The sequence below is a fragment of the Myotis davidii genome, unplaced genomic scaffold (genome assembly GCF_000327345.1).
Source record: "Myotis davidii unplaced genomic scaffold, ASM32734v1 scaffold590, whole genome shotgun sequence".
NCBI lineage: Eukaryota > Metazoa > Chordata > Mammalia > Chiroptera > Vespertilionidae > Myotis > Myotis davidii.
Genome location: NW_006282381.1, coordinates 6,431 through 29,519, shown reverse-complemented (window position 1 = coordinate 29,519; position 23,089 = coordinate 6,431). Strand labels below are relative to the sequence as shown.

Genomic DNA, 23,089 nt, shown 5'->3' with positions numbered 1-23,089 from the left:
ATATAATCATATCCATTTAGAACAGCGGTTCTCACTCTGTGGGTCGCGACCCCTTTGGCGGTCGAACGACCCTTTCACAAGGGTTGCCTAAGACCATCCTGCATATCAGATATTTACATTACGATTCATAACAGTAGCAACATTACAGTTATGAAGTAGCAACGAAAATAATTTTATGGTTGGGTCACAACATGAGGAACTGTATTTAAAGGGCCAGAAGGTTGAGAACCACTGAGTCTGAGGCCTTAGGCTCCTCATCAGTGAAATTCGGAGAGCAATCGTATCCACAGCAGGCTATTACTGAGCAGAATTAAATGAGGAAACCCAGAAAGTGCTCGGTACAGTGTCTGGACATGATAAATGTTCAGTAAATCTTAGCTTTGCCTCCCTGATTCTAGCTGCCATAAAACAGAAGACAGGAATGCAAAACTTTGGTGCCATGTTTCACTATAACAGCAGGGAACACTTAAACTAAAGGAGGGGAGAGGGAATGGAGCGAGAAAGCACAGCTTTTAAACTAGAACTACTCCGAGGAAGGTTGAAGGGGTACCAGCCCGCAAATGGTTTGTTCCCAGCCTAAAAGATAAAGACAAAAACTGAGAACGAGCATTTAGAAACTTTTATAGCAATCTAACAGAATCATTTTACATCTATTGAATTTAATTTTAAAAACTAGGGCTTATATCTTATGTCTTTCTTTTCATTTTTCCTGGTCAATTTATTTTTACTCTATTTTATAAAAGTTCTCTCTCAGTTTGACATAAAATGGGGGTTGGGGGAAAGGAGCTTGTTTGAGAAGCACTGATTCCGTAAGCACCTTCTGAGTGAACCATACTGCTTCATGAAGACACCTGGGCAGTGTGGAGTCCCATCGCACAGCCACATGCCACCACGAATGCCAGTAAACTTCCAAGGATCCGCCAGGCCCTGCTCATTATAGAGGGGACCTGCTGAAACAGACTGATATGCACTGTGGATAAGAGAGATCTAATAAGAGAGGAGAAAGTACTCCCAGATAATATCACACCAGTGTGTTTTGGTAACTGGAGCAAATCAAGCATATTATAACCTTCCACAGCAGTTTCTACCTGTCCCTAAGATAGTGACAGCATTTTAAAATAGACAAATAATTTTTTTTTTAAAGAAAAGGGAGTGGAGCATACTGTCCCCCATATCCTTTTGCTCATGCCATTCAAAGAAATATACCAAATTGGTCAGTAATAATAAATCAACCAGTAAACCCGCACTACCCACGTATGCTCTGCTGACCTAACCCTCCCCTCTGTTTCATAAATGGCACAGTCCTAGTTGTGAAGATGTTTTCTAAGACAAGCGTTCTTCCTGTACAATTTCATGGAGCAGTGTCACACCTGGCCTTGCTCCGCAGATTCGGCCGCAGTGCTTCCAGCGCTGCTGTTCTCTGGAAAGCACAGGCAGGGTTTTGCTGATGGCGTCTCGGCCTCAACAGCCACTCCACAGTGAAAAGAGAGGGCTCACCCTCCGGTCCTCCAGGGTAATGAAGGTGGCATGTGCATCCCAAAGGATCACTGCAGATCGTTAGTGTTCCAGACCAGGGACTGCCGGCCACCTGCGCTTGCAGGACTTGCTCAACCTCTCCATGTCTGGAGTGCAAGGTGGAAGCAAGCATTTGTGAAACGGAAACGCTTGAAAAGAAAGCAATACACACTGGCGCTGAGAGCTCTGCAGCAAGAGAAATTCTAAACACAGGTCTTGTCAGTAGAGGATGCTGCCCACCCTACCTGTCAGCTGCTTTTCCTGGTCCCTACCGCACAAATCAACAAAAAGGCAAAACCAAGGGTCTGCCCTGTTGGAGCCCTTCTCTCAGTTCCTTCACAGACTGTGGGTTTTTAGTGGAGACAGTGGGAACCCAGGTGCAAAGCTTTGTAACTGAGGAGCCACACTCTGCAACCACCACCAATGGAAGGAGACACTTCAGGCTGCAGGCCTACAAAGCTTGGATTTGACATTGCAAACTGGAAATGGAGCACACGGCGCTGTGGCAAGCAGATGAAAGCAGTACACAGGGTCAAGGGCTGCCACCTGGGAATGAGAGATTGGTCTACAGTAAAGCATTCAATGGAGGTTTTCACCCTCACTTAAATCACACCTACTCCAGTATCAAACAGTGCCCATGCCCGGTTCCTGAAACCAAGCAATTTAAAAACACCAGACTGAAGATGCCGACGTATGTTCCCCACCTCCCAAGTGCTGGGGCATCAATAGAATAGGAAGTTAAGAGACACCTCTGAAGGAGGAAGGATAACTCAGCTCTGGTTCAAAGGCACCAGGCCTGGCCAATATGTGAAGTGCTCTCTTGAAGTGTTAGATAAATACTTTAGCCCTGGGCTTCTCCCAGAAAATTCTTCCCGAACCATTCCGAGTTCTTTAAGCTGTAACTGATACTCTCCTGCTCACTACAGGGCATTAGAAACCTCTAAGAAGACAAGCAGCCTGTCATTTCCTACTTACTCCAAACATTCAGCACCCATTTATTTGCTTTGTGGGAGCCCTGCATCCAGGATAAGAGTAACTAGACAAGTCAAAACCTGAAATCTTATATCCTTGGCTCACTGAAAAGCAATTTTTCACATTTTCCACAAACAAAGCCTTTAACATCCATTTTATTTCCAGAGTTACCATTTTTAATTCCAGTCAAAGGAGACTTTAATGTAATTGCACACTTCGGCACCAGCCGCAGTGCCTACCTTTTCCCTTATCACATGCAGGCAGGAAAATTAAATCATCTCAGTACTGACCGCAGCAATCAGCATTAGACGACCTCATTATAAACACAGAACAGGATGGCACATGAACCTGCTTCTGGGAAGACAATTACTTTTTCTTCTTTACATGTTTACCGGCTGATATCAGCTCTGAGATTTACACTGGGTCAGGATTTAATGACAAGGAACAGAAAACACGTTTATTAAGTGGGTGAAATGTGGACACTGCGGTGTTCACTCAGGAGACAAAGCCTGGCACGATGGCTGCCCTGAACAGGAACACTGGGCACAGCGAGATGTGTCTTTTCCACATGCACTTCAGCTTCTACAACGGAGTCTTGGCCCCAAATGTACCTGGTGTTTGTTCCAGGAAAGGGTTTCTCTCCAACAGAATTTAGATACAGTGAGAACCCAAGAGCATTAGCTATGGGTTTAGTCCAGAACAGGCAGCGGTTATAAGCTGGGAAAGGGCAAGCTTCAAATACCCATTCAAGTCCTTTAAAACCTCAAGAGAAAGGTTACCATGAAATTCCCTTAAGGGCAAGAGAAATACCGGTATAACAAAGGAGATCAACAAACACACCTGCTTAAATAAAAACCTCTGCACTATTAGATTCCATGCCATAGTCTCTCATCTTTTCAGATGTGAAAACATTTAAAGAGCAAAGTCTTATTCCTTCAGAGTCCACCACCACTTATTCCTCCATTTGGCCTGGGTCACCAATATGTGCAGAAAAGCCTGCTCAAGCATTTCAACAGCACAAACAACATGGAAGAACTGTTTTTCCTACTTACACTATTTCTCAGATTTGTTATATAATTATCAGTATGCAAAAAGATGCAATCTTAGGAATGAACCTCATCTCTTCCTTAAATTTACTAAAGCAGCTCTGGTAAGACCTCTCTCCTTGGGACACACGCTTAGTAGTTTCAATTTCTAGAAACAGACGAAAATGTCAACTACATTTCTTTAAAAATAATCCTGGAATTAAGCTCCAGTTCACCCATGCAGAATGCACTTTCCTTCAACTGAGTTGAGCCGGGGAAAGCTTACCGTGCTTTTCCCTCAATGTTACATTTTACCTATAATCTTCCTGGAGAGCCGTTGATCATTCTAGGCAAGTCTGACCCTCTTTCCAACGAACTACCAAAGGATTTCTGAAACCAATTCCTACTAAGAACTTGCCAGTGCCACAAACACATAATTAGCAAACAGCACAGCCGCTTTCCCTCTTAGCTGTTATATACAGTTGCATTTAGGCAGCAGTATCTTAATTCCGAAGATATCAAGTTAAGAGATAAACCATGAAAATAATCATTCAGGTTATATAACAATAAGGGGTTACGCCACCAGTGTGACTCATTTTTATACTTACCAAAACCATTTAGTTTCTCCTGATTACTGAAATAAGCTAAGAGTGGTTTGAGCATACTCTGCCTTTCCAAGGCCAAGAACAGAAAAAAAGGAAGGAAATAATGAATATTTTATTATAGACACAGTGTGGTAAGCAAAACAAGGTTTTACCAAGTCAATTATCACTGCACCATTAATCTTATATGTGATAGATCAGTCTCCCTGACTTTAATTTTCGCATAATCATTTTATTCTGTTTAAGATTTCATTTTCTCTTTACTCACACAGGACAGACTTTCATCTGGAAATTTAGACATTACGAAGACCTTTGGTATAGGATTTTTTTTCTCTCTAAAGAACAGGCTAAATTTTCACTTATCTAAGATTTGAATTGGCTGCTAAATCAATTCCAACAACACATTCTAAGTTTTTGTGAGGGAACATTCAGAAAGTTTTGTTTTTTCTTAAGCAGTAAAGCCAACACACTAAATTTGGAGGTCATGGGGAGAAGAGAGCTAAGAAGACTATCAAAGGGGTGGCATCTAAGGAAAGCCTTAGAGTGTTAGACTGAAGTTAGGGCTTGGGCATTACAAAGGCGCTACTCCACGCTAAAGGAAGGTGGTAAGCAAAAGCCTAGCGTAGAAAAGAAAAAAGAAAAGGTTCGGCCACTGTTTCTTCCGACCTTAGAAAAGTACAACTTAATCCTACTTATACTTACCCTAAAAACTAGGTATCTAATACAAAGCAGACTGATTCTAGTTGGAAAATGTCGCTACAGAAATCTCTCAAACACATCATCGTCCTGGATTTAGGGTAGGCCCTAATCCAGTGACCAGTAGAGCCCTTACAAAAGAAGACGCAGATTTGCCAACACGAGAACAAACCTGGGAAGATGAAGGCAGAGAATGGAGTTACGCTGCCACAAACCACGGAATGCCAGGAGCTACCAGGGGCCAGAAGAAGGATTCTACCCTAGAGTCTTCGGAGAGGAGCATGCTGCTGCCAACACCTTAATTTCAAACTCTGGCCTTCAAAATTGTGAAAGGTAAATTTCTAATGCTTGGGCCACTAAGTTTGTGGTAATTTCAAGGTAATTTGTTGTGGCAGCCATAGGAATCTAATGCAATGCATTTAGCAATAATATTATTCTACTTGATCTAGTGTCATTAGAAAATATTATGGTCTAATGCTGAGAAACAGCAGCTCCCATTTTTATGACTAACTCGGGCTACTCCTGCATTGCCTTCTTGAAATATACATGCAATCTAGTGGGAAAGCCAAGACTATAACTGAACTGTGTAAATCTGCACTTTATTACTATATAGTACACGTCAGCCACGGTACATTAGGTCTGCTCAGATCATAATAAAGATGTGCAATCTGCCCTCAATATTTCTCTCCACAGACAGAAGTGAGCAAGTGGGTCTTGGTGAGAGGGCTTGTGTTCACAAGCACCTTGATGTCTCTTTAATACAGCGGGATAGTCGCGTCGGTAACATGTCCTGTTAATAGTTTTTGCTCTTCCACCTCTATTTCGCAAATGTGTAGGCCTTCTTTATGACCATTTCCAAAAAATAAAATCAATAAACATTTTTTAAAATTCCTCTAGCATCAGCCATACCTATATTTAAGTGTCATTTAAAAAATGTTACCTTTGCTGGTGACAACAATGTTTTTAAAATGTATTCTCAGTGCATGCCAATCAATGTCACTGATTATGACAAACAAAAAGTAACAACAAAGCCCTAACCAGTTTGGCTCAGTGGATAGAGCGTTGGCCTGCGGACTGAAGGGTCCCAGGTTCGATTCCGGTCAAGGGCATGTACCTTGGTTGTGGGCACATCCCCAGTGGGGAGTGTGCAGGAGGCAGCTGATCGGTGTTTCTCTCTCATCGACGTTTCTAACTCTCTATCCCTCTCCCTTCCTCTCTGTAAAAAAATCAGTAAAATATATATTTTTAAAAAGTAACAACATAAAGACCTGCGTTAATTTCAAGCTCCATTAGAAAGGGAAGGAAATATGATCAGTGTTTACCAAACAGAAAAGGATTATCCATGTATCTATAGATGCAAGCTTATAAGTGATGCAAACAACGGATGGTATAAAGTGTTGGGCAGTATCTACTAGTTTAAAGGATCCTCTAGCATTTCCTTTTATGAATTTATAAACTGACATCATAAATTCACTCTGTGTGGTACTCGGCCCAAGAGATTGTGTACTCTCATCTCAAAAATCACACTGGCCAGAAAACAAATGTTCATACACAAAAATCCATCAGAAATGTGAATTATATATCAATAAAGCTGTTAAAATAAATGAGAGAAAATGTCCATCAAAAAGTATGTCTGGCACTAACCAGTTTGGCTCAGTGGATAGAGCGTCGGCCTGATAGGTCCCAGGTTCGATTCTGGTCAAGGGCATGTACCTGGGTTGCGGGCACATCCCCAGTGGGAGGTGTGCAGGAGGCAGCTGATCGATGTTTCTCTCTTATCGATGGTTCTAACTCTCTATTCGTCTCCCTTCCTCTCCGTAAAAAATCAATTAAAAAAAAAGTATGTCTGAATTTTCTAAAAACAAAAAAACTGAAGATTTCCAACTTAACTCTCCTTGGATAGTGAACACATTATGAGAAGAATTAAAAGAAAGACCATTCCATACTAAGGGCAAAAGCTGGCTTGGTTCTTACCTTTGACTTCCAAATAAGAAATCAGACAAGGACATGACACTACTGTGCAGACCGGAAGTTGGAGCATAGGTCAGCTGAGCCACACGATGCAACTTAAAGCTTCCAATCCCTCCTAATAGCTAAAGCCCAAGTGTCAGCCCTTTTAACGTTAACTTTTCTCCTGTAAAGCTTTGCCGGCAAGAAGATGAAGTCAATAGAGGGATTGTTTGAAAACTAGTCAGTCTTTACTTCAGGTCTAGATACTTAACTCCCACGTAATCAAAAGTTATCTTGAACTGACATTTTGCATTTCTGAAGGTATTCCAGAAAGGCCCAACTGAGAGGTAAAATTTTGAAATGGAGGCAACCTTCCTCTAAAAATTCAAAGATTTCCCAATGGTAAGGACCAAAACTCTTAGCTACGCTCATTCCTAATCAAAAAACACTCATGTGACCAAGCGTGCACTGCTAGGAAGCCATCTGATGGGAGGTTGAAGGGGACTGTTCATGAATGAAGTAGAGGGTCAGAATAAATGACCCTTATGACTCAATGCATTCAAGAGCCCATCACTCAAAGCAAAAAATGGAGTACCACATCAGTGGGACTTGGTGAAGTGCATCAGTAAATGTGGCTGAGTATTCCAAATATGGACTGTAAATACGCCAAAGAAAACTTAAAAAGCAGTTAGTTTTTTAAAAAAACAACAACTTCCTTGGTATTTTAAACAAAAAACAACCAACCAACAACCTATCTGACATCAAGTGCCATGTCTTTCCAAACTATTGGGGTACTCCCCAAAATATATGGTGAGTATCCTAATTATTTGAGCACTTATCCCATTCGCCCACTTCAACCCTGTTATTAAGTATTTGTTTATAGAGTATCAAGCAGTTGAAATACAAAGAGGGGAGGGGAATAGCTAAAACGAAAAAAAACAAAAAAATTAAGTGACATGTATCCATGGCATTTTTGTTTGTTGTTTGTTTTTGTGGGGTTTTTTGTTAATCCTCATCCAAGGGTATTTTTCCATTGTTTTGTTGTTGTTGTTGTTGTTTTTAAGAGAGAGTGGGAGAGGGAAAGACAGAGAAACATCAATGTGAGAGAAACATTGGGCGGTTGCCTCCTGCACGCACCCTGACCAGGGCCCGGGCTCAGGAGGAGCCTGCAACTAAAGCACATGCCCTTGACTGGGACTGAGCCTGGGGCCCTCTGATCCGAAGGCCAACGCTCTATCCACTGAGTCAAACTGGCTAGGGCTCCATGGCATTTTGAGATTCCATGGGAATAAGAATAACTGTAAGGTAACAGGCAAATGTGATTTAGTACTGGAAAGAAACTATATTTCCATACTCTGGGACCATATCAGTAACAGGAAAAATAAAGAATATCTACAGTTACTCAACTCTCAACTCAAAGTACAGTGCTTTAGGTTTCTGAATAGGACTAAATACAGAACTGTGGCCATTAGATGGATTAAAACAGCTCTTGGGAAGGGTGGTGGGTAGAGAGTATTAATCTAAATTGAGCCCAAACAATAACACAATTAGTACCATTTGTACTAGGATTTGCCTTTGTAAGGCCTGGGTCCTTTCAATTCAAAGGTAAATCAGTAAGAAAAATGGTACCCCACTATCCCTTTACTCTAACACAAATGCAGTTTCAATGCCTCAAAACTAAATAGATCACTCAAGTTTTTTCTTTAAGTGTTACACACACACACACACACACACACACACACACACACACACACACATCAATTTCTGATTAGGTTAAAATAGCAATCAACTGTGCCAGTGACATGTTAGGTTAAATGAGAGTAGAGTGCTCTATTAGACAATTTCCTGGTACCACTAATGTAGCCAAATACTTCCTAGAGATTGTTGAGTAGGTTTTAGTAAGTAATACTCTAAGTTTCCCCAGCTCTTTGCCAACCAATGCAAGCAAGATTATAGAAAAGAAATGTGGAAGACGAACAGTAAAATTACTTGAGATCTAGCAAAGAAAACAAGAAAAAATACAACTAATGTTTGTGCCTTGGATTAAGCCCAAAGAAAGAAATCTATTCTCACAATCACAATAATCTAAAAGTGCAGGTCGGAACTGCTTCCTTAAATTCAGCCTAGCAGAGCACTCTGAAAATAACCCAATGTTCCCACTAACCTCCAAAGCTAAGTCTCCTGTTCTCTGAACATCCAAGGAAGAAGAGAATTAAAAAAGAAATCGGGAATTCCTTAATCAGATGGTCAACAAAGGGCCAGGGCCTTCAACCTGGGTTGCACGCTCAGGGTTCCACCTGCACCGACCCAGGCACCTGGCAGCCCTTACCTGAATGTCTGTGTCCTTCACGGGTTCAAGAGGTTCAAAGGTGGTAGCCGCGCTCAGGCTCTCCAAGCGCTGGGAGATGTGTGATATGTCAAGTCCCCGAGATCCAAGGAGAACTGACCTATGTAAGGATATAGGGCAGGGAGGAAAAAGGAGGATTAAGACCTCAGTAAGTTTCATAATATACTAAAGAGTATTTTTTATCCAAAACTCCCTGTATACTGCCTAGACACTCTTATATAGTTGGTTTATACCTTTCCATAAAGATCTATCACCTGAAATAATAGACCAACACTGCATTTGGTAGCTAGAGAGAAAGTTCTGGTTGTGCCCGAATTAGAGTAAGGTACTTGTCAAGAATAACATGAGAGTATGTCAATAAAATAACAGGCCAGACAGCTCCAAACAGTTTGCAGTAAAGGAGATCATGAGACAGGTGATCTTCTCATTCGTTTTATTTTTTACAGCAACTATAGCACGAAGCAGCATGGACAGCACATAAACAAGCATGGCTGTGCTCCAATACACCTTGAACAGGCGGCCGCTGGCTTTGGCTCACAGCCTGCCACCCTTGATGAACACCTTTATACGTGTCATACATATTCTTCTTCATGTGTGAAAAAATTTAATTTAAAAATATTAAACAGAAGCAAAAATCTATCAAATCTGTTCCCTAAAATAAAAACTCCAACAAAGTGTATTTAAACTAATGAATTCAGCACCAAACAATTCAATCTTAAACCTACAATCTAATTTTAACTAACATCTGTAAGACAGTTTTCTTGCAAAATTTCAGGTAAGAAAAAATTCCTTACTCAGTTCTCTCCTCTGCCCTCATCCTGTACTAAAATATTCACAGCACAATTTATGTCTCTGGCAAGAAGATGGAAAAATACAGTCAACAGCCCTTTGGTTTCTTTTTAAGCACCTGCCCCATCTTGTACCCATTCTTTCAATATTCTAACTTCATCCTCCCTAAAATAATGAATTTAAGGTAGAAAGAGAGGAGGAAGAATGGAAATTTACAAGAAAGAGAGCATGACTGATAATTGTTACCAAGAAAACATTTTCCGTTTTTGCTCTTAATAGGCTGTAAAGCTGAGGCAATTAAATTATAACTATAGCAACTCAGCTGGCATGATGATCCTTTGGCTCCAGCAGCATCCTTGCACACCAGCACAGAGCATGCACACTCAAGACTGGGGAAACTACAGGCAATGGGGAGCAGCAGTAAGGAGCCTAGTTAGCCGAAATGTCTAACGGTTGGCTGGGGTGCGGGGGAACAGAGTTGGGGAGCAGTTGGTTGCAGGTAGCTGCAAGGTTGGATAGTTCAAAATCCCTGCCAGGGCTTCTCTGACTTACTCTACCAATACCAATACCAATACCAATACCAATACCAACATTTATTACGTACCCCAAACAACGTACTCATCTATAATAATAAAAGCGTAATATGCAAATCGACCCAACGGCCGAAAAGCAGAACAACTGTCCCGAAGTCCTTCCGGACGACCTTGTGGACAAAGCCAGGACTGCGAAGGCCCACTCTTGCATGAATTTCGTGCACAGGGTCTCTGGCGTTAACAAAAGCACTTAGGTCTTTCTCAAGTTCAATTCAGAAATCGCCGATTTCCCACATCTCCCACATAGAACAAGTAACAGCGCCCCTCCCCCTTTGCATGTGCTCTGGAGTCAGCCTGTCTGGGTTTGAACCCTGGCTCATCACTCACCAACTGTGTGATCTGAGAATTACGCGCCCTCTCTGAGCCTCAGCTGCTCAATGTAGTAAGGGGACAGCAGCCCTAATATTCATTGTGAGGATAAGCAAATCTTAAGTAGTCAGTAAATCACACTTCTTCTTTTTTTAAAATCTTTTTATTGATTTCAGAGAGGAAAGGAGAGGGAGAGAGAGATAGAAATATCAATGAGGAGAGAGAATCATTGATCGACTGCCTCCTGCACATCCCACTTCTAGGCATCGAGCCTGCTACCCGGGCATGTGCCCTGACTGGGAAGCAAACCATGACCTCCTGGTTCAGAGTGGATGCTCAACCACTGAGCCATGCTGACCGGACTAAATCATAGTTCTTATGGAAAGCACCACCATTTTTTTTTCTGCCTCCCAAAATTATAAGCCCCTTGAAAACAAGGACCATGTCTAACTGATGGTAGGAACCCCAAGAAGTCCCAGGCCCGGCACAGTGAGGACCCCAAACACACGTCTGTGGAATCAACAGCCCGATCAATGCTGTGCAGCAGCAGCAGCCACTGGCCGGCCATCAGTCAGCACTCTTCTGCAGCTGCACTCCCTGGCGCTCACCCTCTTTCCTGGATAATCCATTTGCAGACACTGCACTGCCAGGTCCCTCAGAGGCAGCCCACGGGGTCACTGACAATAAGCAGACAGAATCACTCCTCGCTTGGATGGCTTCTCGCCACTGACTGTGCATCAACTTCTTCCAATGCCCTTAAAAACACTGCTCATCTCTGAGTGCTCACTGGCACCGGCAGAAACACCCACCTGGTGGCCCACACTGACTAATAATATACTTGCAGGAGCCCCTATGACCCAGGCAGGAACTGCTGTGACTGGTTTCTGCATGACAAAACTCTTCGCCCCTTCCCATCCTGATCATCTTTGCTTGAGATATGGGCTCACAGCTTGGTCAGAAAGACAGGCTGGAAAACCCGGGCAAGGAGACAAAGCAAGACTACTGACCTGTTTACACACTCACTCTGAGTTCCCAAGAAACTGGCTTGTGTGTCATTTACAAACTGAATCCAAATTCAGACAGGAGAGAAGAAATGGATCCTGCCCCCAGCCACCCAGCAGCAACACTGCTTCCCCACCAGTACTCACGCCTTGACATCTGCTGTCTCCTGGGACGTGCGTGTGAGGGTCCGGGAACGCAGGCGCTCGCCCGCCTGCTGGATCTCCTGCAGGTTCCGTTCCACGTGGGGAAGCTCTGAGATGCCCTCGGTCTCGGCAGCAAGCTGCTCAGCTTGCTGAAGGAGCTCGCCAAACCCCTCGGTATCCATGGCGCTGCGGATCCTAGAGGGGGAGAAGAAAGGGACCTCAATCGAGGAAAAGATAGTCTTTAAACACTACCTGAATCTGTTACAAGCTTAATGAAACACTAGGACGTTGTTTTTTTAAAAAAATATGGAACACTTTACGAATTTGTGTGTCATCCTTGCGCAGGGGCCATGCTAATCTTCTCTGTATTGTTCCAGTTTTAGTATATGTGCTGCCGAAGCGAGCACAACACCAGGACTTTCTGTAAACAGACAAGTGGATTTGTTCCTGAACATACCCCAAGAACAGGCCTGACAGAGAAAATGAGTCAGACTGTGAAGAAACAGATCATTTCTAGCCCTAGCCGGTGGTGCTCAGTGGATAGAGCATCTGCCTGCAGATGGAAGGGTCCTGGGTTTGATTCCTGTCAAGGGCACTTGCCTGGGTTGCAGGCTCAGTCCCCAGTAAGGGGGCGTGCAGGAGGCAGCTGATCAATGATTCTCTCTCATCAATGATGTTTCAATCTCTCTCTTCCTCTTCCTTCCTCTCTGAAATCATTAAAAATATACTTTTTAAAAAACAAATAGATCATTTCTGTGTATATTGACAGTCCAAGATTGACTTCTGCCATCAGAACAAATGCAAAGATACTAAGCCACAGACCAGGATTCCTGCCTCCTTCCACGGACTCAAAGAACCACCACCCTCCACCTCCTATTTCGCCACCTGTCTAAGTAAAACAACACTACCCACAGTACTAGGCAACTTATAAGGCCCTTATCTCATGACTAGAAGCCTGGTGCACAACATTTGTGCACTGTGGGCAGGGAGCAGGCCTAACCCGGCAGTCGGACATCCCCAAGGGGTCCTTAGTGCTGCTGCGGAGTCGGGAGAAGCTCCCACCACCACGGCTGCGGTCACCAGCCGTCAGCCGGCTTCTGGCTGAGCGGTGCTCCCCCTGTGGGAGTGCATTGACCACCAGGAGGCAGCTCTTGCACTGAATGTCTGCCCCCTGGTGGTCAGTGCGCATCATAATGACCGGTCATTCCGCCCTTCAGTCGATTTGCATATTAGGGTTTTATTAGATAGGATAGGATTCTCAGCAACTCTGTGAGAGTCCTGAGCAAACAGAAGAAGCAACTCCAGCCCAGAGCTCAGCTCCATGCCCACAATACTCTCCACTACAAAGGGGCTGAACCATGACGAGAAGATAGGTCTTCTGAGTAATTTCACATTATTTTCACATAACTGCTCCTCCACTAACATAATAGACGTCTCTTCAAGTTCATGTCCAAGTCTTCACTCTCATGTTCTTTAGCTTACAAGATTACTGAGAGCAGAGATCCATGTTTGTTTGTTATGACATTCAGATGTTAGACTTAATTGTTAATATACCTACTACTTTTAGAAATATGATTGCTACTAATAATTACAATATAAATAGCAGCTGGCTTCTAGACCATGAATGTTAACAAGACCGCCTGTTTCTCCACCAAATGACCAAAAAAAGCCCTATGAATAGTGTTAAAATTTAACAGATATTATATATTTATGAATTATATATATCCTGTACTATCCTTAAATAAGGATCTTAACCAAAACCATGTTAAGTCCTACGACTATTTAAATAAACAGAAGATAAACAGTATCACCATCATTAGGGGGGGAAAAATTTTATGTTGCTAAAAGGTTAACAAAGTAATTTATTTAAAAAATAACAAAATTCCTTAAACAGTAGCTCTTGTTGATTATACTTTTCTACTTTGTTTTAAACCCACTTTTGAAATCCCACTGGTCTAGAATTGTGGTTACAGTACTAATGTAATATATATCTCAGCTCTGAAGGACCGGTTAATGTTAAAAGGGCATAGTTACCATCATAAATCTCAGCAGGAGAACAAGAACTTTTTAAAGTGAGCATTAAGCAACATTAACTTTAAAGGCAAGGGCACAAGGTTAAAACAAAAGTAGCTCAGCTGGACTAATGATGAAAACGCTTTGAAATTCTTTATGAAGTACTAAACTGAGTTCAGTCTTTAGACAAAAAGTCATATACACAATAACTCTTCACTTAAAGTTTCCAGATAATCACTGTCTTCACCCAAGAGAATCAGGCGATCTCTACGTGTGGGAAAATGGAGATGGCAGACAAAGGAAGTTTTTCTCAAGGACCGAAAAAGAAGAATGTTTTTAAACCACAGCTCCTGCCTAATGGAGAAATGTTTTACCTCAGAAACCCTTAAGGTCAATGACATTCTACTACCTACCAGAAACATGGCTGATGACCAGAAAGAGGAAAGAAAAGTAATTTGCTGCCTCTTCCCCATACATTTTTCTCACTCTAAGATAAACATAATTTGTCTATCAGAGCCAAAGCAAAGGAAATACTGTTTTTCTTTCATAAGGAAATTTCCGGAACTCTCTAAATAAAGAACTGAATGAAATAAAACTTTTCTATGTTTAAAAGAAGAAGAACCCAGCCGGTATGGCTGAATGGTTGAGTGCTGACCCATGTACCAAGAGGTCACCAGTTCCATTCCCAGTCAGGGCACACGCCTAGGTTGTGGGCTTGATCCCTAGTAGCGGGCATGCAGGAGGCAGCCAACGGAAGTTTCTCATCTATCTCTCTATCACTCTCCCTTCCTCTCTCTCTGAAAAAAAAAGGGGGGTGGGGGGAGGAGAGGAAAAAGAGTAACATTCTACATTCCTGACAAAGGGAATGCTCAATTTCTCAAATGACCTACCCATATAGAGATTTAGAGTGATGATACCCAGCCGGGTGTGGCTTGGCAGTTAAGCGTTGACCTAGGAACCAAGAGGTTCGATTCCCAGTCAGGGTATATGCCCAGGTTGCAGGCTCAATCACCAGTGGGGGAGTATAAGAGGCAACCAATCAGTGATTCTCTCTTATCATTGATGTTTCTATCTCTCTCTCCCTCTCCCTTCCTCTCTGAAATCAATTATATATATATATATATACACATATATATACTAAAGTTTAGAGTGAAGGATATAAGTATAAATAATTAAGACAAACAAAAATCATGATTCACTTTCATGTGGTCCAACAGAAGACCTTTTAAATTTATTTACAGAATTATTTTGACAATGGTAAAAACAAAGCCTGAATCTCTAAACAACACCCTAAATTTTATAAGCCCCAAACTGAGCTCTAACCTTGTCTACAAAACTTGTTCCTTGCCTTCTCAGTGTGGAGACACCATTACTCAGTTGCTTCAGCCAAAAGCTTTGAAAGCTTGCATGACTCATACCTCCCATCCAATAGGTCAATGAAGCCTTTCAAATCTACCTTCAAAACATCCAGAATCAACCTCTTCCCACCACTTTCACCCATTTGAGTCACTATCACCTCTTCCCTGACCTCCCGTTTCAGCCCTCACCGCCTACAGTCTATTCTCAACCCAGCAATCAGGGATCCTTTTAAAGTCCGACCACATCCCTCCTCTGCTTAAATCTCTGGTACAGAGGGAAGCCCTGTAGAAGCAGCCCACCTCTCCCTACCTGCCGGACTCACTCCAGGCCTGTCCCCCCTTCCTTTCCTGGGCTCCCACCACTCTGAGGCCGCTTTGCTGGCCCCCCAGTGGTCAGGCCCATTCCTGCCCTAGAGTCTTTGTGCTCCGTTTTCTCTACCTGGATCACTCCTCTCCCAGATATACACCAGACGATTCCCTGTCTCGCCGTTTCGGCTAAACTGTCACCTTGCCTTTGATGACAACCTAGAACAAAATCGTTAAGAGTGCAATCTGCAACCCCCACCAGCACTCCCCGTCTCTCTTACTGTCTGTCACCCCTGCTAAATGGAAGCTGCACAAGGACAGGGACCTGTCTGCTTTGTTCACTGTTGTTCCCCAGGTCTTAGAACAGTGCCTGGCACATAGTAGACAATCATTTTCTGTTGAATGAACAGGAGGAGTTCTATTCTTCCGTCCGTGGGGTCTGTTCTCAAAGGCTTCCTGCACTCCCCTGCCAAATCGGCACCCACTGACAAGCAAAGAGCAGAGCAAACACATTCACTTCCGACTACCAACTGATAATTAACATTTCTGAGGCTGCAGAGCATAAGGCAGTGACAGTATAAATGGCATCATTTCAGATCACACTTGGTCCAGACTAGTGCTTTTCCCAGGCAAAAAAAGCCAGTGATATTTTAGAATAACCCAGTTTTCAGGTGAACGGAATCCCAAACCAAAAGAATAAATATACATATAGGAAGAAATTTGTGATATAACTTCAAAGTAGAAAATAAACTTGTTCCATGTCTCTGAGAAGAGATGTATATAACATCATATTTAAGAAATACTGGCTCTATCCTGCATTGTATATAAAGCAACCAGTAGAAATTCATTTACAAAAAAATTATTGCCAGCCAGCATGGCTCTACGGACCCAGAAGGGGCACGTGCCCGGGTTGCGGGCTTGATCCCCAGTGTGGGGGTGGCAGGAGGCAGCTGATCAGTGATTCTCTCTCATCACTGATGTTCCTATCTCTCCCTTCTTCTCTGAAATCTATAAAATTATATCTTTTTTAAAAATTATTAAAGTTTCCAAATCTATACTCTGATATACTCATCATTCCATTCCAATAAGATGTTTTAATTTGTGGTCAATTTAATCAATTTAAGGACAGTTTTTAGCACCTCTGCAAAATACATATCAAATCAGACATAAAATATAGGGGTTAACCAACCAAATATCAATTTTGACCCGAGATACTGGAAGCTGATCATGAAAGTAACCTCCCTAGCTTGTCCAACAGAAAGAACTAAAATGATGGGGTGGGAGAGGAACGAAGTCCAAGCTCCATGTTGTAAAAATGTGGCCAGGACACATGCAGAGACTGGATGCCAGGTGCACCCTTGGGGAGCTATGGAGGAGGGAGCCAGGAAGGAGCCAGAGAACTCTCGGAAGTGGGCTGTGGACAGTCAATGGAGCAAACCTGGGGCTGGATGGGAAAAGGCCAGTGGGGACGACTCACCGCACTGAGTCCTCTCTGTCCGCCTGATTGGGAGGGGGCTTTGGAAACACTGACAGGTGCATCGCAGGGTCCCAGGGCCCCCACCCCCCAAAAAACTGCTCTCTGGTGCCCCTGGGCAGAAGTCCTACTGAGCCTCCAGACCTCCTCAACCACCAAGCAATGGAAAGCCTTCAAAGGGGCAATTTACCACTGCTGTCAGAAGGCAGGACTGTTTACCCTTGCAGGGGATAACAGAAGGGAGGCTTCGAGGGGGTCGGATGGGGGGGGGCGTAATTTTCTGTTTTTTAAATCTGGGAGCTGCTTAATAGTGCGTTTGTTCAATTAGAAAATCCATCGAGCTTCACTCAAAGGGGAAGGTGATCAGGATGGGGCTGGTCACCAGAAAGACCAAGTGACTGGAGAGCTAAACTTTCAGTCCCACCCACCAACCTCTGAGAAGGGGAACCAGGGCTGCATATTAATCTCTATAAAAACTCCTGAACAGCCCAGCCTGCATAACTCAGTGGTTGAGCATCAACCTATGAACCAGGAGGTAACAGTTTGATTCCCAGTTGGGGGCACAGGCCTGGGTTGTGGGCTCAATCCCCAGTAGGGGGCGTGTAGGAGGCAGCCTATCAATGATTTTCACTCATCATTAATGTTTCTATCTCTCTCCCCCTCTCCCTTACTCTCTGAAATCAATAAAAATATATTTTAAAAATAAAACAAACCCACTTTAAACAATAAAAAAAAGAAATGCACACATACATACATTTATATATATATATATATATATATATATACACACACACACACACACACACACACACACACTGGTGTCCTGGTGCATGGATTCAGGCACGTTGAAAGGAAATTAATTAGAAGAAATATTTTAATATCGCTAGTCACATCTTGCTAATGCAAAAAAAATAGGATCCTACCGAGTCTCCTATCTACCTAATTTTGCACCATGGGGCTTTGGCAGCGTTGGCTGCGATTTGGTGGGGTGTCACTCCAGGGTGGTAGCAGGGCCTGTGTCCCACTTGGGGGAAGCTGAGTGTTGGTTGTCAGCACCAGATCCGTGGTGCCCTTTATTTTTAAATGGCCAGTGCGTATCATGGCAGCTCCTGCATTGAGCGTCTGCCCCCTGGTGGTCAGTGCATGTCATAGCTACCGGTCGGACAGACAGACACTTAGCTTTTATATTGAGATATTTAAGAAAATAAACTCTTGAACAATGAGGATGATGAGCTCTGGGTGGTGGTGCTTCCACAGGCCGGAAGGGTGGGGCAGCTGTTTCATGGGGCAGAAGCTCCAGTGCTCAGGACTCTTCCCGACCCCACCTTTGTCTGGCTGCTCATCTATATCCTTTATAATAAACTGGCACACGTAAGTAAATGTTTCTCTGAGTTGTGTATCCTGCTCTAGCAAGTTAGTTGCACCTCTGACCTTCAGCCAGGCTGTCAGAGAAGCGTAGGTGACAATGTGCTGCTTGCGATTGGCTTCTGAAGGAGAGCAGGCAGGGTGGGGGGTACAGTCTTGTGAAACTGAACCCTTAACCCTTGGGATCGGATGCTATCTCCAGTTAGTTAAGTGTCAGAATTGAGTTAAACTGTAGAATAACCAGCTAGTGTCCAGAGAATCTGAGTGTAGCTTGATGTGTGGCAAACCCATACATCTGGTGTCAGAAGTGAAGCAGTGTTGCAGTCGGTGGTGTGAGCGTAGGAAGACTATTTTTCCCTCACAAGTACAGCAGACAACTATTCACAATGCTCAGCACTTCTAGACCATCTTAAATCAGTATTCTCAAAGAGTGGCCCCTCTAGGATTTTGCAGCTGATCTGACTCTTAACCTGGGTCCACAGGACACGGCAGGAGACAGGCTCACCTGGCCCTGCAGCCATCTCCACTGCTCAGGTCCTGACTTAAGAGTATTCAAGCTTATTGTATTACAATGTGTACACATCTGTTTTCTGGCATTATTAGTTCATCGGTCTATTGTCTTTTAAAGCACCAGCCACAAGTAGACTATGTCTTCATTTATCCAAAGCTTTGTGGATTCTCAAGCCAGGGAACTAATGAGTGCTTTTAAAGACTGCTAGGTCACCCCAGAAACGGCTGTTACTCACTTATCCTGGCTTAAGCCTATATGCCCCAAAAGTAGCACCTTAGGATCTCAGAGCTGGCAGAAAACAAAGGAAAATACGAAAGAGCCCCAGAGCTACCCATCCTAGACCTGTCTACCAAACTCTCGTTCCCAGTCTCTGAGACTGGTATCCGAGGGCAAGGGCCAACAGTGACTATGTTAGGCTTTGTGGGCCAGTCTCTTGCTACTACTCAGTTCTGCTTGACAGTGGATGATATGTAAACAAACAAGGGTGGCTGTGCTCCAATAAAACTTTAATCATGGTCCCTCCAATTTGAATTTCATATAATATTCATGGCTCACGAAATAAGCTTTGAATTTTTTTCAATGGTTTTTAAAGATGTAAAAATTCTTCTTAGCTTATTTGGCCCCCAGCTCGTAGTTTGGCAACCCCCAGTTTGCTGAGGGCATCTGAGCTAGACCTGGCAAGTAAATCCTGGTTCGGTGCTATGTGCCCTGGCCAATCCACCATCACAGCCTCTCCAGTGGAAACACAGAAAGATGGAGGAAGTGATGCAGTAGACCTGTTGTCATTCCCCTTCTCTCTGGAAGCCGTTTATCTGAAGAATATATTTGGAAGAAGAAATCTGTTATAAAAGATAAAATCTGTCCAGGATAATGTGTTCTTTGAACCTAACACACAGAATGCTAGAGGGAACTCACTGCCCTTTTCAAGTACAACACAACATATTAAACCATGTGAATTTTTCCTTTTCCTAATCACCCACAATCCAAACAGCCCAGTTATCCAATAAATACAAAGGACTGAGAAAAAGATGAAAGGACAATGACAAGGCCAGCTGTCTTCCCTTCAGTGTTAAAGGAATCTCACCTGATTCATCCATTTGCTTGAAATGATGACACCAACTACTTCCCCTGTGGAATTTTAATATATTCAAACAATACTTGTTACCTCTCACTATGGAAGTCTAATTTTACCACAGACTCAAATATTCTCCCTTCAACTACAAAGATCCTGCAGTCTAACAAATGCTGTTAGCACTGCTATAATATTCTGCCCTAGATGCCCAGTACACAGATTCATGCACCGGTAGGGGCCCTCAGCCTGGCCTGTGGGAATCGGACTGAAACCTGCTTTCCGACATCCCCCGAGGAGTTATGGATTGTGTGAGGGCAGTTCTCAGGTGATGCACCTCAAAATCGGGCTCCCTCCTCTCTGGTTCCCAGTGCATCACCCCAGCTCGGCAGCTCCTTCACTGAGCGTCTGCCCCTGGTGGTCATTGCGCATCACAGCTACCAGTGGGACGGTCACTTAGGCTTTTATATACCAGTATATAGATGCTGTCTGAGGGGGGAATTTTGTATACATCAGAGGAAATAACTCATGCTATTTATTTATTCCTTTTTTCTTCAAAATGTACAACTAACAATGCTATTCCCTTTTTCAACTATTTTTAAAAGTTTTAATATAACAACAAAATTAATTTTAAAATCTTAAACAGAATGGGTAAACGGAAGAAGACTGAATTTTGAACCCACAAACCTGCTTCAAACTTACAGTGTTCTCTTACTAGCGAAACACTTCTCATCTATAAAAAGATAATAATTCCTACCTACTTCAAGAGGTTGGTGATACACAGAAGGTATTTTATATACTCTACTGATTTATGTCGTTGTAAAAATGCTACTTCAGCTTTTTTCCAAAGCTGCCAATTTGGCAACATTTTGTCATCCTATACAATAAAACAGTAATATGCAAATTGACCCTAACAGCAGAACGACTGGGAATGACTGGTCACTATAACACACACTGACCACGAGGGGGCAGATGCTCAATGCAGGAGCTTCCCCCTCCTGATCAGTGCGCTCCCACACGGGGAGCTCTGCTCAGCCACAAGACAGGCTGACCGCTGCCAGCACAGCAGTGATAGCGGGAGCCTCTCCTGCCTCCTCAGCAGCACTAAGGATGTCCGACTGCAGCTTAGGCCCATTCCCCAGTGGAAAGTGACATCCCCCAAGGGCTCCCAGGCTGCCAGAGGGATGTCTGACTGCCAGCTTAGGCCTGATCCCCTGGGGAGCGGGCCTAAGCCAGCAGGTGGACATCCCCTGAGGTGTCCCAGACTGCGAGAGGGCTAAGGCCGGGCTGAGGGACCCTCCTCTCCCCCCCACTGCACAAATTTTTGTGCACCGGGCCTCTAGTTTCATTATAAACATCTGTTTCAAAAGTAAATATGATGTTTCTAACTCTCTCTATCTCTCTCCCTTCCTCTCTGTAAAAAATCAATAAAATATATTTTTTTTAAAAAGTAAGTTATGTGATACTAAAGTATAACTTATTTAATCATAACATATCATTCAATAAGAACTTCTGAAAGGCAGTTAAAATTTTTTAATATACGTTATGCTCCCTATTGAAAAATATGGTTATTATTATAAGCCCAAATTTCCACAATGAAGGTGTGATTCAAAAGGAATTTAGCATTTAATTTAAAGTTAAAACCTTGCCCTCAAACCTTATTAATTAAACTATAATAAGAGCAGTGTTCAGTATTCAACACCAAAGATTAATGAGTAAAGCCTCACTTGAGATTTCAAAGACTGGTTCTGCATTCCTCTCTGCTTTTGAATATATAAACTATGGAGTTAGATGACAATATCATTCCACATTTTACTGTGTCTGTCTGCTGTCAATTATACCAACAACCAAAAAAAAATTACATTATAACAGATACTATTGTTTCAGAGGCTTCTAGGAAGAGAATGATGATTCTTTTATAAGAGTTGGATAATTCTTCATAGTCTTGTAAGACTAAAAGAAAGGCAGCCCTAACCATTATTCAGAAGGCAGACTTCTGGAGCAAACAAAGGAACCGAAAGAAACGACCCTAGGCAGATGAGAAACTGAAAACAGGGTGATTCGGTACTAGCACTGGCCTGGATGACCCCGTGTCTGCAGTAAGGGCTGTGCAGTATCAGCTTTCCTGATACATGAAATACCATTTGCATTATTTCACCTTCAATGAGCAAAGAGACGCAGCCTGGCATCACATAGAAACAGCCAGGATCCACTACTTCCTGATAAACTCTCAGCTCCCAGGAGCAGCCGGGCTTGGGAGCGAAGAACAAGGGACGCCAGCCTGGCTTTGCCCACATCAGCCCTTTACTTTGGGACTGGCCCTTCCCCCTCTCCGGACCCCGGTTCGGATGAGGTTGGCGCAGATGGTTCCCAAGAAGAATTCGCCAATGCGGGCTACGGCAACTTAGTCTTTAAACCCAACGTGTCTTCAGAAGGAGCAGCCCCGCTCCAGGGGATGGAGACCGTCTGTGCACCCCCCAACCTCAGGAGTGACAGCCACCAGCCACGCCCCCTCCCAACAGGCCACCCCGTCGGCCTCCAAAAGGTCTCTGCATCTGGCTTTTCTCTCTAAACCTATGAGTCTCAACTGGGGGCAGGTCTGTCCTTCAGGGGTCACTGGCAACACGTAGAGACACAACTGCGGGAGAAGGGCCTTGTGCTCCCGACGTCTAGAGGGTGGAGATCACAGGGGCACCCCACAAAGCACCGCTCCGCCTCCACCACGAAGAATTGCCCAGCCCCAAACAACAACGGCGCTGAGTCTGAGAAGCCCGCGGCCGGCCCCGTAATTTGAAGAAAGAGAGACCCCCATCTACTTAGGTTTCGCCTTTGCAGAGGGTGGGGTGCTGTGCGCCCAGAGAAAGCTCGGGGAGCCACCTCCCTGGATGGGGAGCAGCATGCCCCCTGGGTGCGATGGAGGAGACAGGCCAAGGGTCGGGAGAGGCTCCCAGGGTCGTCACCTTCGCCTAACGCCCCCTTCCTTCCGAGGGCGATGCCTCCCGGTAGGGTGCACCCTGAGGGGCGAGCGAGCTGCGGCGGGGACCGGGTGG

The 23,089-nt window shown here is 43.7% G+C and overlaps 1 protein-coding gene across 3 annotated transcripts in view; it reads right to left on the bottom strand.

Moving 5' to 3' along the window:
- NUP93 (nucleoporin 93kDa) overlaps nt 1-18,991 on the bottom strand; it is a 79,131-nt gene extending 60,140 nt beyond the window's left edge. For all 3 annotated transcript variants that reach the window (XM_006752857.2, XM_015558869.1, XM_015558872.1), the window contains exons 1-3: nt 18,965-18,991; nt 11,947-12,138; nt 9,090-9,207 (exon numbers count right to left, since the gene is read on the bottom strand). In XM_006752857.2, the coding sequence (XP_006752920.1) occupies nt 9,090-9,207; nt 11,947-12,125 (297 nt within the window). In that variant the 5' untranslated portion in view covers nt 12,126-12,138; nt 18,965-18,991. The remainder of the gene's footprint in view (nt 1-9,089; nt 9,208-11,946; nt 12,139-18,964) is intronic.
- Between the last annotated feature and the right edge of the window lie 4,098 nt (nt 18,992-23,089).